Source organism: Gossypium raimondii, chromosome 11 (assembly GCF_025698545.1).
Source record: "Gossypium raimondii isolate GPD5lz chromosome 11, ASM2569854v1, whole genome shotgun sequence".
Lineage (NCBI taxonomy): Eukaryota > Viridiplantae > Streptophyta > Magnoliopsida > Malvales > Malvaceae > Gossypium > Gossypium raimondii.
Window position 1 is genome coordinate 38,563,428 of NC_068575.1, and position 20,588 is coordinate 38,584,015.

The 20,588-nt window shown below is 32.9% G+C and overlaps 1 protein-coding gene and 1 pseudogene across 1 annotated transcript; one reads left to right on the plus strand and one right to left on the minus strand.

The window, feature by feature from the left end:
- The first annotated feature begins 5,665 nt into the window (after positions 1-5,665).
- LOC105801077 (probable receptor-like protein kinase At5g24010) lies at positions 5,666-7,259 on the plus strand (annotated as a pseudogene).
- A 10,430-nt stretch (positions 7,260-17,689) lies between these two features.
- On the minus strand, positions 17,690-19,330 carry LOC105801540 (UDP-glycosyltransferase 84B2). The gene has a single exon (XM_012632797.2). It carries the CDS (start codon positions 19,328-19,330, stop codon positions 17,912-17,914), a length of 1,419 nt encoding a protein of 472 aa, XP_012488251.1. The 3' UTR covers positions 17,690-17,911.
- Between the last annotated feature and the right edge of the window lie 1,258 nt (positions 19,331-20,588).

Sequence of the window (20,588 nt, forward strand, 5' to 3'; positions counted from 1 at the left end):
ACCATCAAATAATCATGTTGCTAGTGATGTTACTGTTCGATATTAGTTTTATTTACAACAAGGGTAGAGCAATTGGCCCTTCTTCAAACAATAGCTGCTTAAATTCTCTTGAAAAAAAAAACCATACCATTAAGTTCATTTAGTCAAATTATGCTATTAGACCCCGTACTTTGACTAAGTTATGGATTTAGCACCTATACTTTAATTTGGTTATTTTCAATTTACGTACTTTTAGAATTTAAAAATTTAGTCCTAATAAAATAGTAACTATTAGATCCATCAAGTTAAGTTATGTTATTTTTAAAATTTGATGTGTCAAACATATTATTACATGTGTAATACTATGCCTATTTTTATTTCCATATATTACTCACAAAAAAATTAGTTAATAGATTTAACGATGGTAGTTTATGTTAAGACTAAAAATTTGAAATTCAAAAATATAGCCACTAAGGATGATCCAATTGGTGAATGTCAACTAAATCTATAACTTTATGCACAATAAAAGACTAATAATACAATTTAACCAAACATATTTAATTGTTACCATTGGATAAAGACTAAAATTTTAAAATTCAAAAATATAGAGACTAAAATTGATCAAATTAAAATATAAATACTAAATCCACAATTTACATAAAATATAGAGTCTAATAACAAAATTTGAATAGATTAATTAAATTTTGATTAAGCGGGGAGAAATATAATTAAAGGTTAAATATAAAATTAATACCTAAATTTGTACAGTTTCCTAAATTGATACTTATAGTGTTTTTTTGTCTCAGATACCCGAATTTTTTTCTGTCAACTAAATTAGCACTTAAGTCTAACAATGTTAAGTCTACGATATGTGGCAAAATAATATTGTGGCACGTGGTATAAATGACATCATGGTAATGTTATAATCAAATTTAAAAAAAAAAAACCTTTTTTTTCTTTTGTCTTCCCCCCTCTTAATTTTTTTGTCATTTCCTTCTCTTTCTTCTTCAAAGAAGCGTCTCTTTATCTTCAAATCACTCAACAAAAACTGGCCAAACTTTGGAGATAATTTTGGATGTGAAACACAGAGAGAGAGAGAGAGAGAGTATGAATCATCACCACGATCCAAACCCTTTCGATGAAGAAGAAGTCAATTCATTTTTCTCATTTCCCTTTTTTCCCCATTTCAGATTTGGAAATTTTCTTCTTTTGTTTACGTGTGCGTTAGTCGATTTCTTCACTTCGTTTGGAAATTAGGTTTCGAGAATATTATATCTGAAGAGCTTGCTTGCTAACATTTCGGGGATGAAATGGCTTCTAATTTTGAAATTTTCTTTTGTTGCAATTGATTGAAATTATACGATTTGTAACACCCCTAACCCGTATCCATCTCCAAAATAGGGTTATAGAGCATTACCGGAGTTTACAAATTAATTTACGGACATTTCATTTCATCAAGCATTCCTATTTAAAATCAATCAAAATCAAAATATTAATGAGCTAACGTTGGCCAATTTAAATCATACATGCCATTATAATCAGAATCAAAACATCCAAAATTACCGATAGAATTAATGGATAGTGTGATAAACATTCATACATCTATTCAATGCATTATTCCCTTTTTTATCAAATATATCAATGTTTCATCAATTTTCATACAATGAACATTCAAATCATATTCACATCAATAACATACATTTTAAGCATTTAAGAATATAATTCAAGTTACTCGAACTTACCGTAATAAATTGCGAAATACCAAAATTCAAGGACATTTTGGTTATTTTCTCAATTTCCACCCAATCTTGATCTAAATTATTATTTCATTCAATTTATTAATTTAACTAATAAAGCAATTCATTTCATGCAATTTGGTCACTTTTGACATTTTTACCAATTTACCCTTAAAATATTACTTTTATTCAATTTAGTCCTTGAACCTAAAACATGCAAATTGGCCATTTTTAATGAAAACTCATGCTAGTTGAATAATCATATATTTTCCTCCTCCTCCTCTTCATTCCACATCCTTAATGTATAAAACATGCTTATATGTAACATTATCTATAATTTCACCATTTATTTATACATTCATTCAAAGCTGTCCACTTGAGTCACAGTCAGTAAATTATTTATATCTTGAGATACAGAACTCTGAATTAAGATCCGCTAATTTTACCCGAAACTAGGTTCACATATATTCTTACCATAAAATTTTCAGAATTTTTTATTTATCCAATAAGTACAGTTTATTCTTTAAAGTCATCCATGTTCTGCTGTCTGACAGTTTCGACCCTTCTTCACTAAAAATTAATTATATCCTTGTACATAATTTGGATAATGTTCTCGTTTGTTCCTTTTGAAAATAGACTCATTAATAATTTTAAACATATAAATTTAAGTCCCCAATTATTTTTCTCAAAATTTTGATGATTTTTCAAAATCAGAACAGGGAACCCGAAATCATTCTGACCTTATCTCACAAAATTTATTATATCTCATGATTTAAAATTTATTACTTACACCGTTTCTTCTATGAGAAACTATACTCAGTAAGATTTAATTCCATATTTTTTAGTCATGTAATTCAATTTACACAATTTATGGTGATTTTTCAAAGTTAACCTATTACTGCTGTCCAAAACTGTTTTAGTGTAATATATTGATTACTAAGTTTATAACTCCCTTATTCCCTTTCTCTATAATATTTCTCATCACTCTCACTTATTTCTCTTCCCTAATATATCAAGAACATAAGACTTTATATAAGAAAACTCTACTATAACATCATTTCTATGCTTTTCAATAATATCAAACTCAAAAATATATTGAAATCTTGATGTTCTTACCTTGTGCTATTGATTTCAATCTTTAACTTGATTTTCTCTCTCCTCCAGCTTCTATTTCTTGAATCTAACTTGATATTCTAGCTCCTCATAGTCTTCTTGTTATCTTTCTCTCTTGATGGCTATGAAAATTCTTTTGATTTTTAAGTGAAAATGGTAAATTTTTGGTGGAAGGACCAAATTGTAAAAAAAACAAAACTTTCTTTTTTTTTCCCTCATATGTTGGAATGCATGGGAGGTTGATGATTTCTCATCATCTTTACTTCCTTTTATATTAAGCATTTAATAATAAAATAATACTAAAAATCTTAATAAAATATTAATTAAATAACATTGATCTAATTAATTAATTAAAAATAAAACAAACATATAATTACCTTCTAGAATTCTCTCTCTCTAATTGACCATTTTGCCCTTTATAATCTTTTGAAATTTCATCATTAAGTCATCACTTAATTTGGTAAATTGTAATTTAATCCTCAAAATTCTTCACCTTTTCAATTTGGTCCTAATTCATCCATTTTCCTTAGTTTCTAGATTATTCCACCCTTAAAATATTTACACTATTGGTCCTTCAACTTTTTGTATTTACACTTTAACCCCTCAAATTTTGAGTATTTATTCTTGGACAATAAAACTTTTCTCACTTTTACGATTTACTCCTTTCTTGAATTAATATGTCATAATATACTTCCCAATGTTGACATAACTCAAAATTACCCTTTTATCACTTTATTTTCTTATTTTACTATATCAAGAATATTATCTTACTTTCTTACTGTAGTAATTTTTGGGAGTATTACACGATTTATCGGCCAAAACTTTCACTGTAAAAATTTTTTAGGTGCCTTTTTATATTTGAGCCTTAATATGTTAAATAAACCTAAGATTGAATCTAAGAAAAAATCATCTAAAACGTTCAAAGCTTGATAAAATTGATGAATCAATGGGAAATCATGGGGATTTAGCTGAAAATGGAAATGGGTTTTCAGATTCAAAGGTGAAAAGCAAAGAGTCGAAGAAAAAAGATCTGAGGAGCAATTTCGATGGAGAAGGAATGGAGTGAAGCTGAGATTGAGATTTTGAAGAAACAAATGGTGAAAAGCCCAGTGGGGAAACCAACCAGATGGAAGCTATAACTTCAGCATTTAAACGGAAATTTAAAACAAATAGTGTGATTAAAAAAGCAAAGGAATTAGGTGAGAAAAAAATATGGGTGTAGTGATTCATATGCTCAGTTTTTGAAGAATAAATTGGGGGAGAAAAGTTAAAAGAAATTTTTTTTTAAAGTTTTTAGTTTATGACATAACGTGATTTATACTATGTGCCAAAATATTATTTTGTCATGTTTCCTATACTTAACGCCATTAAATTCAGGTATTAATTTAGCAGATAAAAAAGAAATTTAAGTATCAATATGAGACAAAAAACCATAATTACCAATCTAAGAGAAGTGAAAAGTTTAGATACTAATTTTATATTTAACCCTATAATTAATTCATGTCTTGATTGAATAAATTAATTAAATCAATTCTACATTAAGTAAAATTTAAATTTAAATTTAAAACTTCGACAAATTAATAAATTTGAATTTTTATTAAAAATGAGTTAATAGGTAAATTTCTCAGTGAAAATTAAAAGTTATTCCTATATTTCACTTTAATTGATATTTGACATTATTCTTATAAATCAAAAATAAATTTGTCATTATAGTTTAACTCTATATTGGATTTTGTGCTTTACTTTTATTTAATTGATTTTGCCACTGAATTTAAATTGTTTTTATTCAATTTTACTATTCAATTTTAATTTGAAAGAATTTGAAGAAAAAATTAATAAAAATATTTTTATATTTTAATTTAATATTTAATAATTAATTAATTAATATAATATTAAAATTAAATAACAATGGTTATTACTTATTTTTTTCTTTTGCAATATATGTATTCCATTTTCTTGTTTTTATTTCATTAATTAGAATTTTCAATTGAGCTTATTATTTTTAATATTTATAAGTTAAATTATTGCTACCTATTAAAATACAATATTTGAAAGGATTTTTTTATCAAAATATGTTTTTGTTAAAATTAACGTCGATAATGACAATAGACATGGTTGCGAATCAAAAAGAAAAGAAAATAAAATACACAGATTTTACATGAAAAACTTTTTCAGGAAAAATCACAAGCAAATGAGAAGAAATTCATTAATGTTGAAAACTGAATCATACAAAAGAAGTTTTGACTACGTCTATTTAACTGTTGAAAAACTCTATTCTAATCAATGTGAAAAGGAACTATAGCATGTGAAAAGGAACTATAGCCCTACACAAATCCCTTTGTTTTGCCATTGTATTTTATTTCTTTAACAAAGATTCGAGCCACACAAATTTAACAATTTTAAATCATCAAAATTAATATTGAATGGTAAATTTTAATTAAAAAACAAAGTTGGTGGCAAAATTTATTAAAATTCAAAGTTTAATGGTAAAGTTCAATCACATAAGAGTTGAATGGTAAATTTACTCATAATTTTAAAATATAATGATAAATATAAATGAAAACAATGTATAATGACAAATTTCAATATTCACTAGTAGTCTACACTTTAACCTTTACAAAATTAATTTTGTAAAAATTAAATCTGCATTTCCACCTTAAGTACACAATTATTTTCGTAATTGACCATAAACATGATATAAAAACTTGATGAATTACTTTAAAGTCGTCTTTCAGTTCTCCGTTGTTGCTATAACCTGTAAACATTAACTCTTATTACCAAATAGTGGATGATCTAGCGACTCCATTTTTCGTGGACTTTATTGTTGATTCTGATGATTCAGGGTTCATAAATATCTCCATAGGGCCTGATAGTAGTTCTATAGATCAAAATGCTTTTCTAAATGGCGTTGAGATAATGGAAATGATGGGGAAATCTGATTTGGTCCCTGTAACACATAAGTCCAACAATATGTCTCCCTTCATTATTGTTGGTGTGGTCCTCGGAGGTCTTGTTCTTGTTTGCATCTTTGGAGGTCTGTTGTTTATTGGACTGAGACGTAGGAAGCCAAAACCTGTTGAAACTTCAGAATGGTCACCATTACCTATATTTAAAGAAAGTTCTCATGGTAATTCCAAAACACCAAGTAGAGAGGGAACCATTACTGCTTCCCCTGTGCCTAACTTGAACCTTGGTTTAAGGATACCATTAGACGAGATTAAGTTGGCAACAAACAACTTCGATAAGAAGTTACAGATTGTTAAGGGTGGATTTGGGACTGTCTATCAAGGGACTCTCCGGAATGGCTTGAAAGTGGCTGTGAAACGAAGCCAGCCAGGGTCAAGTCAAGGTCTACCAGAATTTTAGACGGAGATCATGGTTTTATCAGAAATTTGACATCGTCATCTTGTTTCCTTGATCGAATATTGTGATGAAAGGCTTGAGATGATACTTGTGTACGAGTTAATGGAGAAAGGAACTTTGAGGGATCACCTATATAACGCAAAAATACCTTGCTTGTCTTGGAAGCAAAGGCTCGATATTTGCATTAGTGCTGCAAGAGGACTTCATTACCTTCACAAAGGTGCGTCTGGGGGCATCATTCACCGTGATGTCAAGTCGACAAACATCTTGCTCGATGAGAATCTTGTAGCTAAAGTAGCTGACTTTGGCCTTTCAAGATCAGGTCCTTCGGATCAATCCCATGTTAGCACAGACATTAAAGGAACTTTTGGTTATCTTGATCCTGAGTACTTTAAAACGCAACAGCTGACAGAAAAATCTGATGTTTATTCGTTCGGAGTGGTTCTTCTTGAGGTGCTCTGTGCAAGGCCGGCTATCAACCCTGCACTCCCAAGAGAGCAAGTGAACCTAGCAGAATAGGGAATGCGTTGTAAGAACAAAGGATTGCTTGATCAGATTGTGGATCCATCCATAAGAGATCATATCAATCCCAACTCATTAAGAAAATTTGCAGAGATAACAGAGAAATGTTTACAAGAAGATGCCTGTGATAAGCCTGGTATGGGTGATGTGGCATGGGACTTGGAGTATGCGTTACAGCTCCAGCAAACAGCAGTTGTCCAAGAGCTACACGAGGACAGCGCATCAAATGCTTCCGGTATGCTATCATTGCATGTTATCCAGCGTTTACTTTCCACAAATATCGAAGTTGAGGGAGATGATACGTCCATCATAAAGGAGGATGGATCTGACTCAATCGCATCGGCAAGTGTTCTCCCAATTGAAAATGGATGAAGCCAGATAAATCATTTGGTTTATAAAGCAAAGTTTCCCGGTGCAATGTTTTTTGTTCTACCCTATGTTTCACATCTAGAATTAAATTTGGCACTGCTTTCATAAGCAAGACATTTCAATTACAGTGTTTAAACTACAAGATGTATAATATAATAATATAACAACCATTTTCAAGATCACATGTTTACTAGACCAGATGGTTAAACTGTACACATGCCAACTAGAAACACAACTTATATAATATATGTACCAAGACTAGAGTCCTGAATATTACAAACCAGAAGGATAAAAGGAAAAAAATGAGCAACATAAATCCAAATGAGAGAGATTTGTACTAAATATCGGGGGCTTTTCTGCTCGGTCCAGAAGTCGAATTTGCCGCTTGCTACTCCTGCTTTGATAAAACCCAACTGCCGTGATCTTCGGCTGAATAATCATGTTGCTAGCGATGTTACTGTTCGATATTAGTTTTATTTACAACAAGAGCAGATTAGTTGGCCCTTCTTCAAACAATAGCTGCTTAAATTCTCTTGAAAAGAAAAACTCATACCATTAAGTTCATTTAGTCAAATTATGCTATTAGACCCCGTACTTTGACTAAGTTATGGATTTAGTACCTATACTTTAATTTGGTTATTTTCAATTTCTGTACTTTTAGAATTTAAAAATTTTAGTCCTAATAAAATAGTAACTATTAGATCCATCAAGTTAAGTTATGTTATTTTTAAAATTTGATGTGTCAAACATATTATTACATGTGTAATACTATGTCTATTTGTTATTTTCATATATTACTCACAAAAAAAAAAGAAATTAGTTAATAGATTTAACGATGGTAGTTTTGCGTTAAGACTAAAAATTTGAAATTCAAAAATATAGCCACTAAGGATGATCCAATTGGTGAATGTCAACTAAATCTATTACTTTATGCACAATAAAAGACTAATAATACAATTTAACCAAACATATTTAATTGTTACCATTGGATAAAGATTAAAATTATAAATTTTGAAAATATAGAGACTAAAATTGATCAAATTAAAATATAAATACTAAATCCATAATTTACATAAAATATAGAGTCTAATAATAAATTTTGAATAGATTAATTAAATTTTGATTAAGCGGAAAATATAATTAAATGTTAAATATAAAATTAATACTTAAATTTGTCCACTTTTCCTAAATTGATACTTATAATTTTTTATCTCAAATTGATATCCGAATTTTTTTCTGTCAACTAAATTAGCACATAAGTCTAACACTGTTAAGTTTAGGATATGTGGCAAAATAATTAACATCATGGTCGTGTCATAATCTAATTTAAAAAAAAAACCTTTTTTTTTGTCTTTTTTCCCCCCTAATTTTTCTGTCATTTCCTTCTCTTTCTTCAAAGAAGCGTCTCTTTATCATCAAATCACTCAACAAAAACTGGCCTAACTTTGGATATAATTTTGGATCTAGAACACAGAGAGAGAGAGAGTATAAATCACCACCACGATCCAAACCCTTTCGATGGAGAAAAAGTCAATTCGTTTTTTTTCATTTCCCTTTTTTGCCCATTTCAGATTTGGAAATTTTCTTCTTTTGTTTACGTGTGCGTTAGTCGATTTCTTCACTTCTGATTGGAAATTAGGTTTCGAGAATACTAGATTTGAAGAGGTTGCTTGCCAACATTTCGGGGATGAAATGGCTTCTAATTTTGAAATTTTCTTTTGTTGCAATTGATTGAAAATATAAGATTGAATCTAAGATTTTTTAGGTGCTTTTTTATATTTGAGCCTTAATATGCTAAATAAACCTAAGATTGAATCTAAGAAAAAAATCATCCAAAAGATGTTCAAAGCTTGATAAAATTGATGAACCAATTGGAAATCATGGGAATTTAGCTGAAAATGGAAATGGGTTTTTAGATTCAAAGGTGAAAAGCAAGAGTCGAAGAAAAAAGATCCGAGGAGCAATTTTGATGGAGAAGGAATGGAGTGAAGCTGAGATTGAGATTTTGAAGAAACAAATGGTGAAAAACCGGTGGGGAAACCAACTAGATGGAAGCTATAACTTCAGCATTTAAAGAGAAATATAAAAAAAATAGTGTGATTAAAAAAGCAAAGGAATTAGGTGAGAAAAAAAATGGGTGTAGTGATGCATATGCTCAGTTTTTGAAGAATAAATTGGGGGAGAAAAGTTAAAAGATTTTCTTTTAATTTTTTAGATTATGACATCACCATGAATGTGATTTACGCTGTGTCAAAATATTATTCCGTCATGTCTCTTACACTTAATACCGTTAAACTCGGATATTAATTTAGCGGATAAAAGAGAAATTTAGGTACTAATATGGGATAAAAAAAATCATAATTACTAATCTAATGACAAATATAAATGAAAACAATATATAATGACAAATTTCAATATTCACTAGTAGTCTACACTTTAACCTTTACAAAATTAAATCTGCATTTCCACCCTAAGTACAGCAACTACTTTCGTAATTGACCATAAACATGATATAAAAACTTGATGAATTACTTTAAAGTCGTCTTTCAGTTCTCCGTTCTTGATATAAAAATTAGATGTTTTCCTTTTTCTTGTTTGTTTACACAATGGAAAGTTCCTGTAAATTAATTAAAAATTCAATTGAATTTTTTTGAAAATGAATTTAGTTGTACCCTTAATGAAAAATTAGTAATTAATTGAGCCCTTAAAATATTATTTTTACCGAGACCGTTAAATGTTAACATGAAAAGTGACGTGTAAAAAATGATGATGTGTTGGCAGATTTGGCATTTGACATAGAAAAATATTAAAATATTATAAGATATTTAAAAATCATATGAAAAATATAAATATTATTAAATGTTATAAAATCTAGAAAAATTTCAAAAATATGAAAATATATAATAATATAAAATTTTAAAAAGTTACATAATTATTTTTAAAATATAAAAGCTATAAAATGATAGGTTTAACAAAAATAAAAAAGTTAAGAGAAATATATAACAATTTTAAAATTATTAAAAAAGGGTTATAAAACGTATTAACAGCATTAAAAAGTTATAAAAATTAGAAATATATATAAGAAAATTATAGAAAATTTTTAGTAGTTGGAAGGTTTGGATTTGATTTTAATGGAAAGCTTGAAATATGATGATGATTAGTTTTGTATGGGGTGTCGAGGAAGAGGTATGAGAGACAATAAATTTAATGTTTGATAACTTAATATGAGCGATAGTAACTGTTGACACCATTTTTTGGATGAAAAACGGGGTCGACTTGGGTTTTGAAAAGTGAAAACGAAAATGAGAGTCGCCACCGATCCTTTTTGATGAGGTGTGATCGAATCACCTTGCAAAGCGGTTGTTTTTAATAAACAATTTAATTTTATTAAAACAATGATTTTGGTCTACGAAATTCAGAAAAATGGGTTCGGGAGTCGGTTACGCACGAGGAAGGATTAACACCCTCGATACGCCCAAAATTGGTACCTAGTTGATTACTTAATGTCTTAGTGTCGAAAAACTGAAAACTTTAGAAATATTTAAAATACGATCCTAAAAAAGGCTCGGATAACATGGATTGAAATTCAAGAGGATATTTGGCTATTCGGTCAATCGAGAAATCGAAACCCAGCACATTAGGGCACGTTCCTCGAATTTCCAAACGCAAAACATTGCCTTATTTTGAAATTTTAGAAAAATTCTCATCTCGAGAAAACAACATGTCATATCCAATGCGTTAGGACACAACATATCGAATTCTCGATACGAGAATACATGCTGAAATTTTTACTTATTTAAAAAGACATTTAATTATCTCGGGTTTAGAAAAGGGATCATGCCCAGTAAGTTAGGACACGATCTTTTCTTAATTCCCGAGATCGTTTAAAACTTGAGTTTAGAAATATTCACGCATTTAGATTTATTGTGAAAATCGAAACCCAGTAAGTTAGGGCACGACTTTCTCAAATCTAAACACGAAATTTTGTTTATTCAAAAGTCATAATTCATACATTGAATAAAAACAATTTAACACTAAATAGTAGAAATGAAACACGATGTTGATACACATGACAAAACAATAATGAATTCGTAATGTAAGTATGAATAATACGAACAATCCTCAAAAATGAAATGAATAAATATAAGAGATAAGTCAATCATATTATAACAAGTAAATAAATGAATAAAATCAAAACATTCTTTTAAAATAATAACGAGCATGTAAATAGCAATAAAGAAAATGAATAAGGTTAAAAATGTGAAGGGATATATATGTATATGTATATGTATAAATAAAAATATGTATGTATATGTGTATATATATGTACATATAAGGTATAAAGTATAAAGCATAAATAATATATAAGTGTGTATATATATATAGAATAAAAAGCATCTATGTGCGTACATGTATTTTAAAATGTATGCATATATATTTTAACATATATATAAAACATACGTATGTACATGTCAATCTTAAAATTATAAAACATAAAGGATATATATACGTATATATACGGACTGTAAAACATGTGCATGCATTTAAGTACATTACAAAAATATATGTGTATATATAGTAAACGTGGAACCAAAAGGTGTAACAAGAATACATAATAATAATAATAATAATAATAATAATAATAATAATAATAATAATAATAATAATAGCACACATTAAAATAACGTAGCACATATATATAAGATAAATGAAAATATAAACAAACAAAAATTAATAATTAAGGAGAAATAAAATAAAATAAAACGGAAGGGATTAAATCGAAATCAGGAATAAATTTAAGGGCTTAGATTATAAATAAAAAAAGATAATTAAAACACGCTACAAAAGGATAAGGATCAAACACGAAATATTCCCACGTCACTGGAACGGTGTCGTTCTAGCGGAATCCAAGCCAGGGTCTGAGGACCAAATCAAAACAGAAGCAAAATTATATAGCCAAAATCAAGAGTAAAAAAGGATCACATCGAACACGCCACAAAGGGAGAGGGCCCTATGGCGCAAATATCCCCTTTGAGCAAAACGCGCGGACCCTCCGGGTCGGATCGGGTCAACGCGCGGGTCAGGGGGCCACAAAACGGCGTCGTTTAATGAAGCATTAAACCCCCCCCAAAAAAACCTATTTCATTTTCAACAGCCACCAGAAAAAAAGAATGGAGACCAGAGAGTCAAACTCTCTAAAAAATTTTCTTCTCCTGCCAGTAGGATCTCTCCGACTTCCTACGCGCCGCCATCGTAGTCAAGGGCCGACGACAAGCGAAAAGGGCCCTTAGGCCCTTGCTTCGCAGCCTTTTCGAAGGCTTACCCCTCTCAGCCTGAGGGACCGAAAGGAAAGGTCCTCAGACCCTTCCTGTGTCTGACTCCGTCGACGGCGAAGAGGGGCTCCGACACCGGGCTTACAAACCGGTTCAGGTAATCCTTTTCCTTTCTCTTTTTGTTTTTATTTAATATACAAGAAAAAAAAGAAATGCGAATCTAAAAAAAAACCTTGAATCCGCTTTTTGCTTTTTATTTCTTTCTGCTAATGTTTTTTTTCAAAAATCGGGACTCCCGATTACAGTGATGAAGCCCCCCTACATTTTACAATATACTAGGCTTTATAGCCGAAAGAAAAAAATGAAAAATCAAGGGAAAATCTCCTCTTTTGCTACTGTTTTCCTAGTCTGCTTCCATTTCTCTCTTTTGTTGCTTGTTTGCAGGTACACAGCAAGGTCAACTTGCCATTTCGGTGAAAGGAGGGCTGGCGGTGGCAGACATCGGGCGTGGTGCGCGCTGAAGGCGCACATAGGGTAGCAACGGCGCGAGGGGCGCCAGAAACCCTAGGGTTTCTGGCCATTCCAAAATTTTTTAAGGTTTTGGGCCACCGGGCTTCTTAGGGTTTAGTTGGGCTTGTATTTGGGTTTGAGGGTATTGGGTTTTGTAATGGACTGGGACTGTTTGGTTTTATTTTCTCTAACAGGCCCGCAAATTTGGGCTTCTACAGTGCCCCTCTTTGCTTGTTATCGTGTAACGAAAACAAAGCAAAGACTAAGAAAAACCAAATTTTCCCAATCTCGCCGAGTCTTAACTGGCTTCAATGTACTCCACTGTAATCTCAGGGAGGTAAAATCCGCCATCTTCGATCTGCTCCACTACTGCTTAGTGAGATAGGATCTACCATCTTCGACCTGCTCCACTACTGCTTAGGGAGATAGGACTGGTGGCTTAAATCTGCTTCACTATTACTTAGGAAGATAAGATTCGCCGTCCTCGATCTGCTCCACTACTGCTTAGGGAGATAAGATCTACCATCTTTGACCTGCTCCACTACTGCTTAGGGAGATAGGATCTACCATCCTCGACCTACTCCACTACTGCTTAGGGAGATATGATCTACCATCCTCGACCTGCTCCACTACTGCTTAGGGAGATAGGACTGGTGGCTTAAATCTGCTTCACTACTGCTTAGGAAGATAAGATTCGCCGTCTTCGATCTGCTCCACTACTGCTTAGGGAGATAAGATCTGTGGTTTCGTTTGCTCCGCTACTGCTTAGGGAGATAAGACTTGGTGCGGTTTGCTCCATTACTGCTTAGGGAGATAAAATCAGTTTTAATCCGCTCCACTATAACTTCAGGGAGATAGGATAGTGTCTTCGATCTGCTCCGCTGTAATCTCAGGGAGATAAGATCTCTGGCTTCAATCTGCTCCACTGTAACCTCAGGGAGATAAGATCTTACATTCTTCGGTCTACTCCACCGTAACCTCAGGGAGATAAGACCTGATACGATTTACTCTGCTGTAACTTCAGAGAGATAAGACATTTATTTTAATCCACTCCACTGTAACTTCAGAGAGATAGGATTACTAGCTTCAATCTACTCCGCTGTAATCTCAGGGAGATAAGATCTCTGGCTTCAATCTGCTCCACTGTAACCTCAGGAAGATAAGATCTGAAATTCTTCGGTCTACTCTATTGTAACCTCAGGGAGATAAGACCTGATGCGATCTACTCTGCTGTAACTTCAGAGAGATAAGACCCTTTAATTTAATCCGCTCCACTGTAACTTAAGGGAGATAGGACTTGTAACTCGTAACTTTTGGAAAGTAAGATTCGCCATTGTGGCTTTTAATCTTTTTAACTGCAATGTCGGAGAAACAAGATTCACCAATTTGGCTTTAATCTATTCCACTGCATCGCTTGGGAAGTAAGATTCGCCGTTGTAGCTTTAATCAAGATTCACCGATGTGGCTTTAATCTTTTCAACTGCAATGTAGGGGAAGCAAGATGCATCGATATGGCTTTAATCTGTTCCACTGCACCACCTGGGAGGTAAGATTCGCTGCTGTAGCTTTAATTTTTTTAATCGCAATGTCAGGGAGGCAAGATTCACCGTCGTGGCTTTAATCTTTTTACTGCACCGCCTGGGAGATAAAATTCGCTGCTGTAGCTTTAATCTTTTTAACCGCGATGTCAGAGAGGCAAGATTCACCGTTGTGGCTTTAATCTATTACTGCACTGCCTGAGAGATAAGATTCGCTGTAGTAGCTTTAATCTTTTTAACCGCAATGTCAGAGAGGCAAGATTCGTGGTTTTAGTCTACTCCACTGTAACATCAGGGAGATAAGACTTGCTATGATAGATTTAATCCGACCTACTACAATTTCAGAGGTGTAGGCATTGGCGCTTCGGCCCACTCCGCAACGTCTGGAGATAAAATTACTGGCTTCAATGTACTCCACTGTAGTCACAAGGAGGTAAAATCTACCATCTTGATCTGTTCTACTACCGCTTAGGGAGGCAAGGCTTGTGTCTTCGATCTACTTCACTGTCAATGCAGGAAGGCAAGATCTACTATCTTTAACCAGCTCCACTGCAACCGATGGAGGCAAGGCTTTATTTTCGATCTGCTTCGCTGTTAACGCAGGAAGGCAAGATTTGCTATCTTTAACCAACTCCAGTACAACTGATGGAGGCAAGGCTTTATTTTCGATTTGCTTCGCTGTTAACGCAGGAAGGCAAGATCTGCTATCTTTAACCAGCTCCACTGCAACCGATGGAGGCAACGCTTTGTTTTCGATCTGCTTCGTTGTTAACGCAGGAAGGCAATATCTGCTTCTTTAACCAGCTCCACTGTAACCTATGGAGGCAAGGCTTTGTTTTCGATTTTCACTGATCTGTTCTCTGGGGAATATGTCCTGTATAATGAACCTAATTATGCCTAATGATTAGGATGGTATGATCAAAATGAATCAAATGCTCCTAACTAGACATGTGTAAATGGTGTTTGCATGAATGCAAAATTTTATTTTTTATTTTTTGAGAATGATCCCGCTTAGGTTTTCATTACTCGAAGTTTATTAAAGCTTTGCGACTGACGTGCTACAACGCCTTCTCGCCTGACTGGCTTTTCTGGAGAAACAATTAGCCAGGTTGCCCCCACTGTAAACCTCAAAGTTCAATCCATTGGGACGCACAATTTGTGCCATCATTCTCCCACTACAATCCAAGGGTAGAAATATGTGGCTTTTATCTCAATCCTATCTTATCACAAATCGAGGATACATGACCTAAATCGTTCTGGTTTCTTACATCATTCTCAGGGTGTCATACCAAAGACTTATGCGCAGATGAAGGCTCTCTTCTCCGAGGTAACCTCTTCCTACTGCCTGATGATTATTGCTTGCTTTTTCATTCCAGCGTTGCCGTTAAGCCGTCATCTTATCATTTTGTTCAATCAACGCATTTATTTAATATACAAGAAAAAAAGAAATGCGAATCTAAAAAAAAACCTTGAATCCGCTTTTTGCTTTTTATTTCTTTCTGCTAATGTTTTTTTTCAAAAATCGGGACTCCCGATTACAGTGATGAAGCCCCCCTACATTTTACAATATACTAGGCTTTATAGCCGAAAGAAAAAAATGAAAAATCGAGGGAAAATCTCCTCTTTTGCTACTGTTTTCCTAGTCTGCTTCCATTTATCTCTTTTGTTGCTTGTTTGCAGGTACACGGCAAGGTCAACTTGCCATTTCGGTGAAAGGAGGGCTGGCGGTGGCGGACATCAGGCGTGGTGCTTGTACAAGGCGCACATGGGGTAGCAACATGTTGAGGCGCCAGAAACCCTAGGGTTTCGGCCATTCCAAAATTTTTAAGGTTTTGGGCCACCAGACTTCTTAGGGTTTAGTTGGGCTTGTATTTGGGTTTGAGGGGATTGGGTTTTGTAATGGACTTGGACTGTTTGGTTTTATTTTCTCTAACAGGCCCGCAAATTTGGGCTTCTACAGTAACGGTTTTATTTGAGGAGAGATAATATGAGGGAAGTCGATAAAAATAGATTGATGTATGATGTAAGATAGTGTGGGAATAAAAATAATAATGAGTAATAATTTTTTATTAAAAATGTTTTTTAAATTCTCGGAGATTATTAAAATATTATAAAGATGCAAAAGTTATATAAATGTTATAAAATTTTAGAACTTATGCTTTTATAGATTTTATAAATTTTTTATTTTAATAATTTTATATAATCTTTAAAAATCAAGTAAACTCTTTAAAAATAATTAAAAAGTTAATTATGTTCTCTTAAAATAATAAAAATTCCATGTCAGCATTTTTTATATTAAATGCTAAGCTAGCCATCAGATTATTATTTTTCACGTCTGTATTTAACGGTCTGTCTAGGGATTCAACGAAAAATCATATTATACGGACTGAATTAATTACAAAATTTCGATTAAAGACTCAATTAATTGCTTTTCTAACTAGGGATTTAATTGGTTTTTCAATTATTTATAGTTTATTTTGGTGCTTAAGCCTTCCATAATTACTAGAATTCTTTTTCCTCCAAGAGGAAAAGGATTAATTTACTGTGTGGCCCAAATATTGGAAATTAAATCTAATACAAACTGGGAGCTGGAAACACGGAATAAAATTAATTTGTTATTCTAGTGGGTTTTTATATTGGTAAAGGAAGAAAACTCAAAATTTCATGATATTCCAATGAAACAAAATTTTCATAGTTTGACTCTTCCTGCAAGTTCAAGGTGTTTTTTTTTACAAGAAAATATAAAGCACAACGTTATAAGTGGTATTTTGTTAATGAAAATTGTATAATTTTACAGGTAAATTGGGGTTTACAACGTAGTTAAGTGTACGGCTAGATTAGAATCAATTGGATTTACTCAGATAGTGGTAAATCTAACACTGTTAAAATTTCCTGTTAAATTCAAGTCCTTACAATGTCTTTTTATTACATGACTATCAAGTGTGTATTTTTTTTTAATTTCATAGGTCACTAGTGAATTTAACAAAACAATTTTAATGGTATTAACAACTAGATCTAAGTTTATATCTGGAAAGTAAATATACTAAATTTCTGAACATAAAGGTATTGAAATTAAATTTCATATGTACGAAAAGAATAAAAATTTAGAATTTTTACTCTATAATTTAATTAAAAATCAATTAATCTAACCCAATTGATGAAAACCATACCAATTATTATTATTTTAAAAGTTTTAGTTTCTTCAAATTTTATTAAGTAGATAAATTAGAGTGAAACTCTCTTGAAATTTTATTTCTTTTCCTTTTAAAAAATTTATAAAATTCAATAACATGAAACTTCTAGTGATATTTATATTAAGATTAAAATATACCACATCAAAATATTCATATAAATTTAGTCCTTCACCCCATTTTTATGTTGGAGATGAATCAAAATTTAAATAACCCATGCCTTCATCATAAAAATTTAAATGTGAGGATATATTATCAATCCAATTTCTGACCCTTCTCTAGAAATTGTAGTATCTAACCTTGGGCTGAATCATGAATTAAACGTTATTGCTGGATGGTTTGCCGCTGATTTCAGCGATAAATTTATCAATGTTCCGATTGGATGAACCACCTTCTTCCAATGCGTTCTTAGCAGCATTTTTCAACTCCACTGCCCTTCTCTTCATCTCTCCTGCTCTTGGTCCATCAATCACCTCCATAATACACCTTTCAACCTCTTCTACGCTTAATCTCTCATCTTCACAATTGCTCATCCTCACCCCAACCTTGAAAACATCAACTAAGAGCTTCGAATTCGTCGGCTGATCCGTCCACTCTGGATAGGCAACAACAGGCACACCAGCCACCACAGTTTCCAGGGTCGAATTCCATCCACAATGTGTCACGAAACAAGCCAGTGCTTGGTTCGTTAACACTTTCTCTTGAGGGCACCATGAAACAACAAGGCCCGACTTATCCTTCGTGATCTCTTCCAAAAAACCCCTTGGGAATTCGTCTTTTCTCGTCTCCGATGCTTTGATAACCCAAAGGAATGGCCTTTTGATGTTCTTCAATGCGGTGGCAATACTTTGAATTTGCTGCTTTGATGACATAATGATGCTACCAAATGAAATGTATATCACCGAGGATGGTCGCTGCTTGTTAAGCCATTCAATGCAAGAATCTGCAGCCCTCCACATGTCAACACTTCCTTCAATGGTTTCTTCCTTTCCTAGAAGACTAGGTGACACCAATGGTCCGATAGAATAAACCGGTTTAACAGCCTCCAAGGAGTTCACTGTCTCCTCTTCAAGCTCATGAACTGAGTTGCCTAGAACCCATTTTACCTTATCCAAAATTGAAATGAATTCGGTAACCAATAGCCGGAAGTGAGAAGGACTACAAGGAAGCATAAAGGTTGGAAGATCTCCCACTGTGAGCCCTGGAATTCCAGGCAACTCTAAAATCCCATTGGGGTTTTCCAAGTTAGGAAACAAGTCTGGGTCCTTAATAAAATGATAGTAAATGGCGAAAACAGTTGCAGATTGGATCCAAAGTACACCACAAGGGATCCCATGTTCGGTGGCAACCCCAGGCACCCATGGGATAAAAGGGTTGGTAATAAGGCATGAGAATTGATTGCCATTAGCTTTGAGATCAGTAATGAGATTTGAGAGATTTTTGGGTCCGTTGGCCTTGAGTGAAGCAAGAAAGGTTCCACTATCCTTCTCGCGATCAAACTCATGGCTAAGACCATCAGAGAAGAACTCTAGGCTGAGTCGACCAGTGCTGTTAATGGTGGTAAAGTTAGTGGAGATTTTGGAGTCCAACATGCGCTTACGTGCAACATCATTGGTGGCAAGGGTGACATGAACCCCCTTTGATACAAGCATTTTGGCGAGCTTCAGCATGGGGTTCATGTGACCTTGCATGGATAAGGTCACCATTATCACTTGCACTGCTTCAGTACTCTCCATTGCTTTTCAAGGATGAGGCCAATAATATTTGATTAAAGGGGAATGGCTAATTGTTCTTTGATTAGTGACTCCTAATTTATATGCAATGCATTTTTGGGAAATTTTTATTTTGGTAGTGTATCTGTCCTTTAATGGCAGGTTTGTTTGGAGGAGTGATACTGAAACAGAAAAAAGGTAAGTAGAGATTTTTTTTCCCTTTAAGAAGAATTTTCTAGATCTTTTACTTTATATGTTTTAATTGTATTTATATTTAATTTTGTTTTTTTTCTGAAAATTCTTAGAAATCTGCCTGTACAATACCTAACTATTAAATTTTATTTGATGAATACCTTCCTAATTTTCGAAGAATTAATTATGCCTAACTCATTTCCATATAAGAAATCACGCTTAATTGAATTTAGACTTAATTTAAGAATAGACCTACAACAAATATAAAACCCTAATCTCCATATCTGAATTAAGATTTTTTTCTCTGTAAAGTAATAATGTAAAATATACATATACACTACACCAAAACAGGGTTTTAGCGGCGCTTTTTTAGGTTTATAGCGGCGCAAATACTTTAGTCATTTGCGCGCTTTATAAGCGTCATAAAATGTACCGCTAATGAGCGAGTGTCGGTAACTTTAGCGGCGCTTTTTATAATAAACGCCGCTAAAGATTAGGACCTTTAGCTGCGTTTTCTTTACAACGCCGCTGTAGACCATGGTCTTTAGCGGCGCTTACACAAAAAACGCCGCTATAGACCATGGTCTTTAGCGGCGCTTACCCAACAAACATCGCTATAGACCATGGTCTTTAGCAGCGCTTAGCCAACAAACGCCACTATAGACCATGGTCTTTAACAGCACTTAGCCAAAAAACGCCACTATAGACCATGGTCTTTAGCGGCGCCTAGCCAAAAAACGCCACTATAGACCATGGTCTTTAGCGGCGCCTAGTTGAAAAACGCCACTATAGACCATGGTCTTTAGCGGCGCTTAGCCGAAAAACGCCACTATAAACCATGGTCTTTAGCGGCGCTTATCCAAAAAACGCCGCTAATTTTGGCAGATTTGAAAATTTTTTTTATTTTCAGCCCTCCTGTAAAAACAAATCAGAAGAAACCAAATCTAAACCAACCAAAAGTAATAAATCTATATAATATTTAAAATAAATGTCAATAAATAAAATAAAATTCGTATTATTCTTACAAAAATTATAAAAGTTAAAATGATAATACCAAAGTCAAAATTGAAGTATATTACGCGATAGTCTA